Genomic DNA, 13599 nt, shown 5'->3' with positions numbered 1-13599 from the left:
TAGTATGCGTTGCGACAACCTGTGTAACAGTAGAAATTCCGTTAACTAAATACGCAGGTAAACCCTTCAGTTAATGGCAAAGGAATAGTTAGCATAAGGCGGAATATTTAGCATATTAGCATACTGTGTGTATGGAGAACAATACAGTTACAAAGTAAACTCCCCTTCTGGATTAGGGCAGCGCACTTCCCAAATCTGCACCACTCGGCCCGCCTCTCATCTTACTGCTATTGCAACTTTCTACTCTCGTCTGCACCCCTTGTTATAGATAATCGACCGTCATCAGCATGCGCATACTTATAGGTATATTTGTATGTGCCTTCAGCTGAGTCATTTCTTATCAATGACTAGCGTCAATTACTGTCAATGTCCATACGCTCCATTTCGGCATCCTGATTAGTTCCGTCGCTAAATTAAACGAGTAGGATGGGAAGTATAGAGCATCTCTCTTCAGCTGGTCTGTTGCAAGGCTCAGATCCTGAATCAATTCTACACGTATCCGGTCTTCCACCTTGTCAGATCAGAAGCCTCCTTGACGCTGCACCTCGGCATAAGGAGCTTCACGAACACCTAGTTCAGGCTTTGGAAATGCTCGAGTATTTTGGCACTCAGATGGAGCAGATGAAGACATGGAAGTGTGAGTGGGAGGATCTTTGTACAGCGTCTGCTATAGCCGAGATTGAGAGACGATGCGATGACGCTAGGGAGAATGCAGACAGGTATGATGTTGAAGAGTTAAAGCGAACAGTTTTAGGTAAGTTCGTTAGTTATTTTGTATCAGATCTGAAGCAGATAGTAATACGGAAGTAGCTCTACGTGCTCATGCCACGGACGCCGAAGCGTTGCTCACGGCGCTCATGTTTCGACTGTTAACTACCCTGTCCGTCTTCGAGCTCCTACTAGTCACCTATGAGAATCGAGCGGACGTCTCTCGTCTGCATTTATTAATCCAAGATGAGCTTTCAGAAATAAGCCTCTGCTCATACGATGACGCAAAGGCAAGAGTCGTAAATGCAGGTTCAATGATAGATCATTTGATCGAATTATCGAGGGAACCTGTTCCTGAGAGTTGGATTGACGACGTCGAGAGAATGGAAGAGAAGATTGCCAGTGTATCTGTTTCCGATACTGATCCTGTAACTGAAGGAAAGATCGAGCGAGAGATTGAGACTCGCGGTACAGAGAACGATACGGATGCCGACATGTTGGCGGCCGCTTGGGAGACGCAGAGAATTCGGCTGGATGCTGAAGCAGAAAATACACTAGTCCAGGAGTTTACTCGTCGGCAAGAGCTGGAAGAGGAGGATATAATTGAATGTCAAATTGAGTCAGATCGGCTACATAAACCAGAGCAAGCTGAAATGTCAGTTGCTGCGGTATCATTCGATAAGGATGAGGAAGGGCTACTGTTATCGGAGGGGACGGAAGCGCTGGAGTTGGTACAGGCTGCGCCTCCACACGTAATATCACAACCTATTGTCCCCCGACCGTCAAGTTCGATGTCGACGGAAAGCTCCGCTGACGGATACAATACTGACATAACAGAAGACTGGGCGGCACACACGCGAACATCGTCAGTTGGGACCACTGTCGCTTCGCCGTATTCCACCGGGATGGGGGCCTTACCCGAAAAGGAACCGTTACTCGACACTTCTGAAGCGCGATTACCTGTATCACGAATAGGTCACACTCCTGGCCTTACATTGCCAGTTGGACCGTTAGAGGCTACAGAAGGCGGAGTTGCTCTCGATCTTGACCGCGTTCAGCGACAGAGCGCCGAAAGTCCGTCATTCATACCCGTGCGCTACACCAGTAAACACTCTCCATCTCCAATTCGGGTCGCTCAGGAGCTTGATATCAACCCCATCGATGACGAACATGCACTGCAACAGCGCAAACGATTAGAGTACGAAGTTCTGGCCAAAGATCGCTACCGCGGCCGTAATCTGCTTTCCAGTCATGCTCACAGCTCGTCCTCGACTTCAGCGGAACTCGACGCGAACGATCCAAAGCGTCTATCCGTTGACGTATCATCACTTCGGGGTACTCTTGCGACAGCTAAGACGTCCGACGAGTCTATGCCAATGTCATCACAGTATACTCTCGACCTTAAAATTCGGCATATTCTTACTACTTTGCCTGGAAGCGATCTCAATATTGAACCCGCCGAACAGCCGAAGGCACCTGTCACCAACTCTAGCACATATAAGCTTATGACGACAACCACGTCGTCATCGCTCAAAGAAGCAGGGTACGGCCAGACTCGAAAGTACCTACTTCAGCGTCCGAATGCGCCACCTCAGGTTATCTGGGTCCGTATTATTGCCGAAAGGGTTATGGTTCGCGTTGGAGGTGGATGGACCGATCTCGCCGAGTGGCTAAGCAATTACATTCTCTATCACGCGTCTAGCGGTTCATCGTTAAATGTCGTGGATCCGGGTACGCCGAATTCAAAGCTATCGCCGTCGCCTAGATGGAAAGGAATACAAAGGGATAAAGAGTCGAAGAAGAACACGCGGCAGGGTACACCATCTTCTACTCCTGGCTCTGGATCCAAGATTCCCATGTCGAGTCCGGGAGCATCCTTATCTGATAAAAGTGGCAGGTCCAACAGCAGCAGCAACGTCGGTACGCCTACGCCACTTGGTATGGCCGGCCCCGTAAGTTCATTAGAGAAAGGCAAGATGTCCAGCGAGAAGAGAGCTTGGGTGCATAAAATGTTGCGACAGGTCGGCGTCGGCGAACCGAAGAGAGAAGATGGGGATGTATCAAGGCAACTGTTTGTCAGTGAGAACAAGTAACAGTTGGCTTCTACATTTGTAATTCTTCTCATTTATGATTTGGAGGACTTGCGTTCCTATAACAAACTTTGTTGTATTCTGCATTCTCTTGGTATTGTGGGGTATTTTCATTTGTCTATCCTGTTTGGGATTTGTCGTGTAGTACGTATTTATAATGTCTGTAATTATTACGACTGTGCACCATTACAGCAAATAGCCGACCTTATAATGGAAGGACCTACAACATGTTCAACTACATAAATACAACCTTTGTCCAAAATGTTCATTGTCGCCAAATTATCTACAAGTTAACCTTTGCTGTCCCAGCTCTCATATCATACCCATTCCAGAATGCATTGCAGTGTTCAATTGTGACCTCCTATATACCCCGTTGTGCCATCATTATGTTGCGTCTTCGGCCTGAAAAACCATCCCAGTACAGGTATCTTATGTAGTCCACCTCCCGCACGCCAGTAATACACTGGAACTCCGGCGAGGACAAAAAGTGCCACAAACGAAGCCTCAAATGTCGCAGAAAAAATACCTCTGGAGATGAGAAATAAGGCAACGCAGCAGAACATTATGGGCGTTAATATGAATGTCTTGTAAGGCCGCTCGAGGTCAGGCTCGCGCGCCCTTAGAACAATCACGCCCAGTACTGTGAGGAAGTAAAACAAGTAGCCGGCAACGCCTGAAAGTATTAGTCTAACTCAACGATGTCACTGCTCTACTCACCGTAGAATGTCAGCAAATTCTTAAACTCTCCAACTAAGATAAACACAATCGTGAGCGCTGCTTGCAGCAACAGCGCGTTAATTGGAGTATCCGTCTTCTTATTAACCTTTCCAAACCGCGTAGGAAGGAATCCATCCTTTCCGGACACGTATACCAACCGCGCCGACGTGAATGCTATAGCGTTCAATGCACCAAAACATGATAATGCGACACAGACGGTAAATACAATGGCTCCAACTCGGCCAAACACTCGTTCTCCAAACGCCAGCGCAATAGTACTTGACTTCGCCAATTCTGAACTTTGTAGCACTTCATAGTAGGCCAGATTCGCGGCCAAATAGCAAATGATAACAATGGGCATTGCTAGGTGAATGACTAAAGGTAAGTCTTTTCTTGGGTTCTTCATCTCCGCGGCAACGTAGTTCAAGTTATCCCAACCATCAAATGCCCACAGCCCAGCGTATAATGCAATAGCATAATTTCCCAGTGACGAAGAGGAGCCAGCAAACCATCCCTCAGTAAAATTTTCCGCACCTTTGCGAAATACTAAAACAACTAAACCAATCACCGTAATGGCTACAAGCGACGATATCTTTAAAAATAAGAAAATATCTCCAGTTCGCGTGCTTAACTTCGTACTGATTGCATTGATAATGGTGACAACTAATATACCAGCTACTGCAACTGTCTTATTGAACCATAGCGGCGAGTAAATGCTTTCTTCAGTAGACGTACTTTCTGTTGCAGTATCAGGTGCTCCATGCGAGAAAATCAGTCGGCCAATGTATTCCGCGAAAACGATTGCAATAATTGCCATGCTGCCCGGCTTCAAAACTGTGATGGCAGTCCAAGCGAACAAAAATGCCGGAAGCGGACCAAAAATGTGATGCAAATAAGCTTGTGCGCCACCGTTCAATGGAATAGCGCTTCCTAGTTCAGCATATGAGGCTGCGCCGGTCCAAGCTAGCAGTCCCGCAATTAGCCAGACAAGTAATGATGCACCCGGAGATCCGGCTTGCGCATCCACCTGACTTGGAGATGAGAAGATACCAGAACTACAAAGACGTTAGCAACCGCACACATATTGTGAACAAGTAGTTTAAAGCAGATACCCAATCTGCACTCCTATAACAAGACCCAGCCCATTCAATATACCTAATCGCTTCTGTTTTTCTAGTGGTAATGCCCCATCTCTAGCGTCTGCACTCGCAGCTAGCGGGAACATATGCTCCCCATAGTCAAATAAAGATTCTCCATATGACTGCCTTCTCACACTGTCAAACGATAGCTGCTGATTCTGAATCTCATCGTCTACGTAGTCGAGATTGGAGAGTCTGCCCGATGAGCCTCGTGATGAAGTAGCACCACCGTCACCGTCGGTAGAACTCGACGACACTAGAGATGCGAGTTCGAACGAGTCTCGTTGCTGAAGAAGAGTAAGGTTTTGTTCGGTCGACATTAGATATACTGAATAAACGCTGCAAATATGCGAAAGTTGTATTATTCCCTGTTGTCTCCTTGTAGACCGTTTACCGTTCCATTCTCCTATAGTTTCTATTCGATAATCGTTTAATGCTATTGCAACTCTCGGACACTATAAGTCGCCTACAACATAATGTTAAGGCGTTGCTTTCTGGTCGCTAATAAAAACAACCCAAACGAGTACAGTCTGCATGGAAGTCCCACGCTGGTAAACTCCTAAACTTTCTCACCGGTGGCCGTTGAGGCTTTAACGCCAACGCTCAAAAGCTTAAAACTCCAATCAAGTAGTTAAAGGCGAGTTACCGTTATCCTTAAGTCGTGTTTAAGATGATTCACATTTCGGTAAATCTAGTCAAACTTTTATTTAATTGGACATGGTAATGTATATACGTTTCCATTCTTGCAATGCTTACGTCCTGATCAACTGCCACATTTCCCATAACAAAACGAATAGTATACATACGTAACAACAACAAAAAATAATGCAAATAAGTATACATAGGAGAAGCATAGAACTTGAGATCACCTAAGTGAGAATCTATCGGAATGAAATCGGAAGGCAGCCAGATTCGTTGTCCAACTAGTCAGACTCGTTATCCCGAACACAACGGTTTATCCCGAACAAAACGGTCCCGAATTTGCTACCTTTCCCTAATCATGCAGCTTGACCTTCTGACAGCGCTTCTTAAGAAACTTTGCTGCTTTCGGGAGACGTTGAGTGTTGCTGTCATGTCTGAGGTTTGCGATTAGCGGTAAGTAGCCGAGGTATTATTAACTGAATGCTCTACTGCTGCATGTAATGTGATGACGATTGATTCTGCGACGTCGCTGCCGAAGAGACATAAGTTGGAGCAGCAGTCTGCCAGGGATGTGCTGCTTCGATCGCATGACTGTACTTGGCATGAAATTGTTCATGGTCCGGCCATGTTGCTCCCTTTTTTTGGATATCTAAATTAAGTAAGTGGCATCACTGCAGCAACCACCTTTGCAAGTCTTCGGTCACCACTCTGTGCAAATGCCTAATACTTTTCAATGAGGATTCTTGCTCAGACGGGGATGTTGGCTATAATAATCGTTGCTGCCGGCGGTCAGACTTTGCGTTCAGGTAGCAGCAATAAAATCTTCATTTGTTTTCGTTCATTTTGAATTGCAACAATTTCACTTGTACTGCATTGACAACAAGTACAATGCAGTGGAAGCAGAAACCACCACTGGACAGTATGAGCCCATAGATGGCCCAACTCATTCCTTGTTATAAGATCTTTACAGAGAATTGTGGCCGGCAATGAACAATATTACAGCAGGCTGTGGTGTGCTACGGAACTTACCCGGCCTAGTATTCTTACCCGGACACATACGCGAAGGAACGCGTACATGTCGGCCTCAATTGTATGCACTTCAGTAACCATATATCAATTACAACAATGTACGGTGATCTGGCAGCAAAGCTAATCCAGGACTCAAAGCGGACTCAATCTTTAGACGTGCTGCCGGCATACCAGGCAGATCTTGTGAACTCAATCATCCGAGAAATCCGCGACCTCCAGCGCGACGTGAAGATTCTTCTTGACCAACAAGGTCCGAACTTTCGCGCCTCACAAGATAGACGCGTGTCCTGTGCAATCTTTGTGCTTCAGATATGTATGCGGAGGAATAAACGGTGTTTATTAGCATATCACAAGTTAAGAGCACGGAGGCTCGAGACGCTGGTATGGTCGGGATTTGAGGCAACGAGCATAGGCTCTGAAGGAGACTCGGGAGTGGCGCTCAGTGACCGTCCATCTGTGTCATCAGGATGGCATCCAGACGAAGAAGAGTACTTTAGAGGGTACGGAGACGTACTGGCTGAACTGAAAGGCGAATGGACAGATATTGACTTAACTGGATCAATGGAGCCCCCGAGAGATTTGTTCATCGATGTTCGGGTATTAAAAGATGCCGGTGAAATACAGACAGAATATGGGTGAGTTATTGATTATGTCAATACTGTATTAGATAGCACACTCTGGCTAACGTGTGTCTTGGAGCCTAATTACACTTACCAAAAATAGTCAATTCTATGTGCGGCAAGGAGACGTCGAGCGATTAATCCAGCAGGGCTATATACAAAAGCTCCATTAATGTCAAAAAAGCGAATAGAATATTAACAGCTTGTGCTTTATGAGGAGCCTGGTGTATATACATTCAGGTTCCATTAGTCGTGGCGTTCTAGATATGTCATTTTGCTTAGATAATGCAGAAACCCTACCGCATAGATTATCACCGTATCATATATTAATTCTCATCAAACCTCGGACCGCGGCAATAATTTACAATTATGGCTTTCAAATGCATCGGTTTGCGGTAATTATATCTCAAATTTAAACAGAAAAATTTAATGCAAAAACTAATCAATACATTCCTCTCAATATCGTATTGATATGTCCTTCAGCAGACCTTACAGGGCTGGAGGCGGAATGTACTGAGGTCTCTTCTTTCCGCGACGCGTTGCTCCTGCTGGCTGTTCAGGCAAACCTGTTAATGACGGCATACCAGTGAGCGGAGGCCCACTAGACGGAGGTGCGGACGACGCCGGGGGCGGGGCGCCCGATCGCTGGGGTACAGGCATAGGAGGTAACGCTGCTGTCATAGGAGTGGCAGGCGCGGACGCCGGTAGCCGGGCCGGTGACGGCATCGATGCGGCTGTACTAGTGACTGTGGAAGCTGGAGTTGCAGTTGGAGTTGGAGCCTTGCTCCTCGGAGGAGGAGGCGGCGTTGGTGGTGCATTGCCCGCGTCACGATCCTAATATATATAAGCGCCCATAACACTAAGTCGGCATCAGATAGTACGCACATTAGGATTAACCCATTTTTTCAGTTCCTTGTCGTAAACAAACTGCATTCCTTCTCCCAGTTTCGCACGAATTGCCTTCGGTTTGTTCTCCTGACTCTCGGCACTTCGATGTAACCAGGAAAACCATCCACCTCTGGATGCTGGCTTCTCCTCTATCCAGTCAATTAGCATACCATAGAACAGCAAAAGAAAATTATCTCACCTTTCTCTTCTTCCTTTTGATCTTCGTCTTTAGCGCCATCAGTCTTATCATCAGACTCTCCTGATCCACCATGACCCAGCTTCTTATGCTGGCTGAGAGCATTATTTCCCAGACCCAAATCTTCGTCGTCATCGAAATCATCATACCTGGAGCTTACATTCTCCCCTCCGTGTGCCTCATAACTGGATTCATTCTGTTCAAGGCGCGCGTAGGTACTAGATGTGACTTCCTCAGTTAGTGGCACCTCAATCTCTTTTCCGATCTCGCCATTCTGCGTATTAGCTAATGGAGGTTCATATCCAAATGACATTGGGCCTCGAGGCAGGTCGTATCCATAAGAAATAGCTGGAGCATGATATGACCCATCATCCGCCGTCACAAATGACGGTGTCACTAGCTCAGATGACGTTCTTGGTGGTTCATGTGATAACTCAGATGGCTCATTCGAATTATACGTTGATGTCAGCGGTTCGTAGGAACTCTTTGCAGATTCGCGAGACTTTGTCCTGGGCTCATAGGACGTGGTCAGTGAATCATATGACGTTGTGGGTGGCGCGTACGATAACTTCGGACCGTCGATAGGAAGAGCATAGGTTGACCCGGTATATGGAGAAGATGTCTGCTCTCGAGCTGGCGCATATGGATTCGAGACAGGCGGCCCGTATGACCCAGAATTTTCCATCGAATTGCCATACCCGTCATTCTGCGGGATATAAAGAGAAGTTCGAGCCGATGAAGGAGACGATCCGTATAATCTGGAACTATGCAACGCTACACCTCCAGATGTAGGCGGGGTGTATGATGTCCCGGTTCCGCTGAAGGTCTGTCCAGAAATATATAATCCTGCCATATCCGTGGTTGATTGCTGTCGCGATAATCCAGGACTATTAGCCAGCTTCCGGAATCTGCCGTCCGTAGAATTATCACCACCCTGGACGGTAGAAGATGGATTCTCATCATCACCTGCTACAAATTGGGCAAGCTTCCTGTCAAAATTTCCCCACATGTTACCAAGTGATGGTTTACCAATCATGCCTCCCAACCAACGAGATTCCGAGGCCGGTGTCTCTGAAAGTCTTTGAGACAATTCTCTAAGACTCTGAATAAACGCAACATCGTATACGAAGGACGTCTTCGATGTGGCTTTAATCGCCGTCCCGATGTAATCCAAATATTTTCGCGCTTCGGACACAAATCCATTTTCTGCAAGTATAAGAGCATGCTGGTATTTAAATAACTGCAAATGTGGGAATATAGTATTCTGCCCGGCAGTCGGTCCCAGTGATATTGCCAGTTCATATATCTCACTAAGAATGATCACATCAAGATCCTTAGTGAACGATGAAGGACGTCGCGAGTAGTCACCGCCAAGTAATGTAAAGTCTTCCCTACCTCCAAGTACCGTCCGCGGCCTAGCAAATATGTAACACGTATGAGCAGCATATGTATGCCCATACCTAGCCAGTAACCTTCCAAGAGAAGCTATCGCTTCGATGTCATCACCAGAGCGGTTCAACAGGATCATAGCTAGAGTCTCACGCCACTTGGTAAGTTGAGCTGGCGTCTGTTGAGATACCTCATTACCTGCAGCAGCAGATAATGCCATTCCTGGAGGTAGTAAGGTGTCCACTGCGTACAAGTTAGCAGTTATCGTTGACAAAGACTTAGCCACACATACCAGCTTCGTCACCGCATCCGGCGAAAACTTCATAGACAGCAGCCAAACTGCTGGCATCCGCAGTATTCAATGTCAACACATCAGCACGAATAAATTCTCGCGCAGTGTCTTTCCATTTCTCTTTACTAATTGTACTTGCAATAAGTAACGCGTGGGCCCAAAGACAATTATCCAAAGCCGAAGTCACAGCTCCTTCTCGATCGCCCTTGAGAAGTAACTCTCGCACGCTAGAAATGGCTTGCACTTGCACAGTTTTCGAGTCAGATATGTCGCGTCCGCCCATAGATCCATTGCTTGTCGACCTGATATGTCTCTGGTATATATCGCTAGCACTGGTAAATGTTGTCATTTCGTCTGGGGGGTTGGAACTGACCAGCTCCGGAATCAGTGCATGTCTGATTGCCTTACGAGTCTCGGACGTAGTAGTATCCAGCTCGCCATTGTTATCTAACACTATTCGAACGCATTTCCAGAGTGCCAGATTATCCTCAGCTTCTATCTTTGCATCCGCACCAATCGACTCGTAAATCAGCTTTTCCAGAGTGGGGATTTTTTCGTCCATCCACTTCAGAGCATCCTTCTTCTTCGACTTATTTGCACTTTTCGCTCCCACAGCGTACAACGGACCTGGAAATTTCGCCACGTTAATGTCCGTTGTCAGTTCATGCATAACGTCTTTAGCGCTGTGCACTTTGATCGTCGAACTCAGGAAATCTAAATTCGTAGCTGCATATCCGAGATTAGGATTCTTCGATGGGAATATAGTGACCAACTTTCCACTGGAGCTCCAGGACAGCAGAGGGTGCGGTTGTGGTATCAGGGACTTCGGCTGGTGAGGGGACGCGGCAACGCTCCGAGGGATTGGGTAAGATTGTGGAGGCGACGATGCCAGACGCAAGGGCTGTGGTGCATGCGACTGAGATAGCGAATACGGCGCAGCTATTGAATACTGATCTGAATGGGGAGGCGACGTAAATGCCGATCGTGGTTGACTTGGTGGCGGAGACGAATAAGCATCTCGCGGGGGAGGCGCGTATGAACTAGTCCGAGCTGGCGGTATTGGCGGTCGCCGCGCAGCCACAGGATGTGGCGGCACAGAAGCAGACTTTGGTTGCACAATTGGTGGAATATCTGAGTACAGATGAGGATGTGTTGGCGGTGACGAAGGATATGGGGATGCTTTAGGCTGTGGTAACCCGTACCCTGTTGTGGACACATATTCAGAAGTAGTGGAAGGTTGAGAAGCTCCGTGCTCATTCGCCTGTAACGCGTGTGGCAGGACATTAAGGGGAACTGCTTCCGTGTAGTGCGATGTTGTAGGGGGTTGAAGAGGTCCGTGAGCACGCGACGCATATGAAGCATTTGGCGTCGCAGTCGGGGGAGCTGCTGGTGTGTAATGAGACGAAGCATCTGGCAAGATATTTTTCGCTAGTTGAATATCTGTGTCAGTATACGGGAACATGGCAGGTGGCTCAGTTATTGATGATGTCGTTGGCGGAGGAAATGAAACAGTCACAGGCACATACTTCGACTGAGTGGGGGCTGTGTTTGTTAAATGAGGTGACATTGAAGGTAGAGCATGTGGTACAACTGATCCCGTTTGTGGTGACATTGGCTGGACTGCAGACTGCGGGCTATATGCGCTCGATTCGCGCCGTGGAGCGACAAATGAACCAGAAATGAATGGTGGATCGTAGGCGTCCGAAGCCGTTGATCTTGTAAATGTATTCTGCTGTGCCGGATTAGCGTAAGAACTGGTTGGTGGCACCAAAGCCGTATTATATACACTCGTGGCTGGCTGCGACGTAGATAAATTATTGACGGGTGGCGCTGAAGCATATGTACTGGAAATGGTTGGTTGACCGTACGACTTCGTAGACGAAGGGATAACAGCGGAAGGAGTAGTGAGCGGTGGTCTTCCGTATAGATTTGTAGCAGCCGGCGGTTGAGGATGCTCACTTGAGAGAACCGCCCGGTGCGCAAACTGATCAATTCGGCGCACTATTTTCGGATTTGAGACCGCAGGTAAATCTTCAAAAAATGCTTTTGATCTCGGAGGCACAGTCTGTTGAACGGGCACTACTTGCGGTACACAATTGTATGGAGATGGAGTGTAAGAATTTGGAGCGTTTGACGAAGTCGTCTCCACAGTCACCGGTACATCTACTGAAGCATTTTCAACCTCGTCATCTGAAAGAAAGTCGTTATCATCTAATAGAAAGTCGAAAGAGGTGTTAGCCGCGGACACAGTGGATTCTGGATGCGATTCAAGCCGCGCAATCTGATCGGACGTAGCACCAAAACCAGACGTGAAAAATGAATCGTCATCCTGGGTTGGAGATCCAAAGGAAATAGTGGTTTCTTCCATAGCAGCTATTAGTTGTCAGAAGGTCAAGCATGAAACGGTATATACAGTCAAGCTTACCAGCCACATTCTCAGTCGCCGTCGATTCTGACCGGTGAAGGTTAGCAAAAACTGAGTTTCCACCCTGCTCAAATAGTCGCTCGGTTTGACGTTCCACATCTCCCAATATCGCACTCCCTGGCGACTCAGCAACGTCTCGAGATAGCGTTTCCATATCTGCCGGCCTCTCTGCAAGTTGACTAAAAAAGTCCGACTGTCCGGCCAGTGATATATCTTGGAAAAGATCGTTTGTTTCTGATATCACAAGTGGCTCCTCAATTGAGACTTCTGCTGCGTGAGTGTCAATCTCATGAGACGGCATTGAAGTAGTTGACCCAGCTGCCATTGTTTGCTCGGGATCCACTATTCCGTCTTGAGATAGCGTTTCCATATCTGCCGGCCTCTCTGCAAGTTGACTAAAAAAGTCCGACTTTCCGGCCTGTGATATATCTTGGAAAAGATCGTTTGTTTCTGACATCACAAGTGGCTCCTCAATTGAGACTTCTGCTGCGTGAGTGTCGATCTCATGAGACGGCATTGAAGTAGTTAACCCAGCTGCCATTGTTTGCTCGGGATCCACTATTCCGTCTTGAGATAGCTTTTCCATATCTGCCGGCCTCTCTGCAAGTTGACTAAAAAAGTCCGACTGTCCGGCCTGTGATATATCTTGGAAAAGATCGTTTGTCTCTGATATTACAAGTGGCTCCTCAATTAAGACTTCTGCTGCGTGAGAGTCGATCTCATGAGACGGCATTGAAGTAGTTGGCCCAGCTGCCATTGTTTGCTCGGGATCCACTATTCCGTCTTGAGATAGCGTTTCCATATCTGCCGGCCTCTCTGCAAGTTGACTAAAAAAGTCCGACTGTCCGGCCTGTGATATATCTTGGAAAAGATCGATTGTCTCTGATATTACAAGTGGCTCCTCAATTAAGACTTCTGCTGCGTGAGTGTCGATCTCATGTGACGGCATTGACGTAGTTGGCCCAGCTGCCATTGTTTGCTCAGGATCTACTATTGTCATTTCCTCCTTAGGAAATGGCTCCGATTCTGTTGGCGCTATTGCTTCAAGTATGTTTGTGGCCACTGGTGGATTCGCCTTGTCGGCAACTTCTGCTGAATATGTATCCTCTTCTTGGGTTCGTATTGCATTTACAGCACTAGTGTCTTTGACATCTCCGTTAGTTGCAACAGAAGTCTCGCTGTTATCGCGCGAATGCCCAATTTCCATGTCAGCAGCAGACGTTATATCAATACCATGTATACAGAGCGTCGTCTCGGTGAAACTCCCGTCAGCATCCATGAGTGCAATCACTGTGCTCAATTGCAAAGTAAGCACGAGGATCTTGGAGTAGAGACCAGGATATTTTTGTCGAATGAACCTTCGCGCTATGTCGTATTACTCCGCTAATAACCTGTTCGGCGATTGGTATGGCGTACAATCTATCCTTCAACTCAAGTCCCTTTATAACCATATCGAGGGTACAG

General features: G+C 47.1%; 4 protein-coding genes across 4 annotated transcripts; 2 read left to right on the top strand and 2 right to left on the bottom strand.

Annotated features, from left to right (window-relative positions):
- Positions 1-221: 221 nt before the first annotated feature.
- V1508DRAFT_416942 (uncharacterized protein) lies at positions 222-3038 on the top strand. Its single transcript, XM_066940275.1, has 2 exons — positions 222-754; positions 811-3038. The coding sequence occupies exons 1-2, from the start codon at positions 427-429 to the stop codon at positions 2799-2801; spliced, it is 2319 nt and encodes a 772-aa protein (XP_066796056.1). The 5' UTR covers positions 222-426; the 3' UTR covers positions 2802-3038.
- V1508DRAFT_416940 (amino acid permease-domain-containing protein) lies at positions 2946-5204 on the bottom strand. Its single transcript, XM_066940274.1, has 3 exons — positions 4628-5204; positions 3516-4570; positions 2946-3471 (listed from the first exon to the last, which is right to left on the bottom strand). Exons 1-3 carry the CDS (start codon positions 4972-4974, stop codon positions 3146-3148), a joined length of 1728 nt encoding a protein of 575 aa, XP_066796055.1. The 5' UTR covers positions 4975-5204; the 3' UTR covers positions 2946-3145.
- A 1174-nt stretch (positions 5205-6378) lies between these two features.
- On the top strand, positions 6379-7394 carry V1508DRAFT_416934 (uncharacterized protein). The gene is made up of 2 exons (XM_066940273.1): positions 6379-6960; positions 7025-7394. The coding sequence occupies exons 1-2, from the start codon at positions 6389-6391 to the stop codon at positions 7116-7118; spliced, it is 666 nt and encodes a 221-aa protein (XP_066796054.1). The 5' UTR covers positions 6379-6388; the 3' UTR covers positions 7119-7394.
- On the bottom strand, positions 7009-13599 carry V1508DRAFT_416932 (Sec23-binding domain of Sec16-domain-containing protein). Its single transcript, XM_066940272.1, has 5 exons — positions 12136-13599; positions 9711-12083; positions 8033-9661; positions 7831-7982; positions 7009-7779 (listed from the first exon to the last, which is right to left on the bottom strand). Exons 1-5 carry the CDS (start codon positions 13412-13414, stop codon positions 7435-7437), a joined length of 5778 nt encoding a protein of 1925 aa, XP_066796053.1. The 5' UTR covers positions 13415-13599; the 3' UTR covers positions 7009-7434.

Source organism: Lipomyces doorenjongii (genome assembly GCF_038497915.1).
Source record: "Lipomyces doorenjongii strain NRRL Y-27504 unplaced genomic scaffold V1508scaffold_22, whole genome shotgun sequence".
Taxonomy (NCBI): Eukaryota; Fungi; Ascomycota; class Lipomycetes; order Lipomycetales; family Lipomycetaceae; genus Lipomyces; species Lipomyces doorenjongii.
This window is presented reverse-complemented; position numbering and strand designations above follow the sequence as displayed.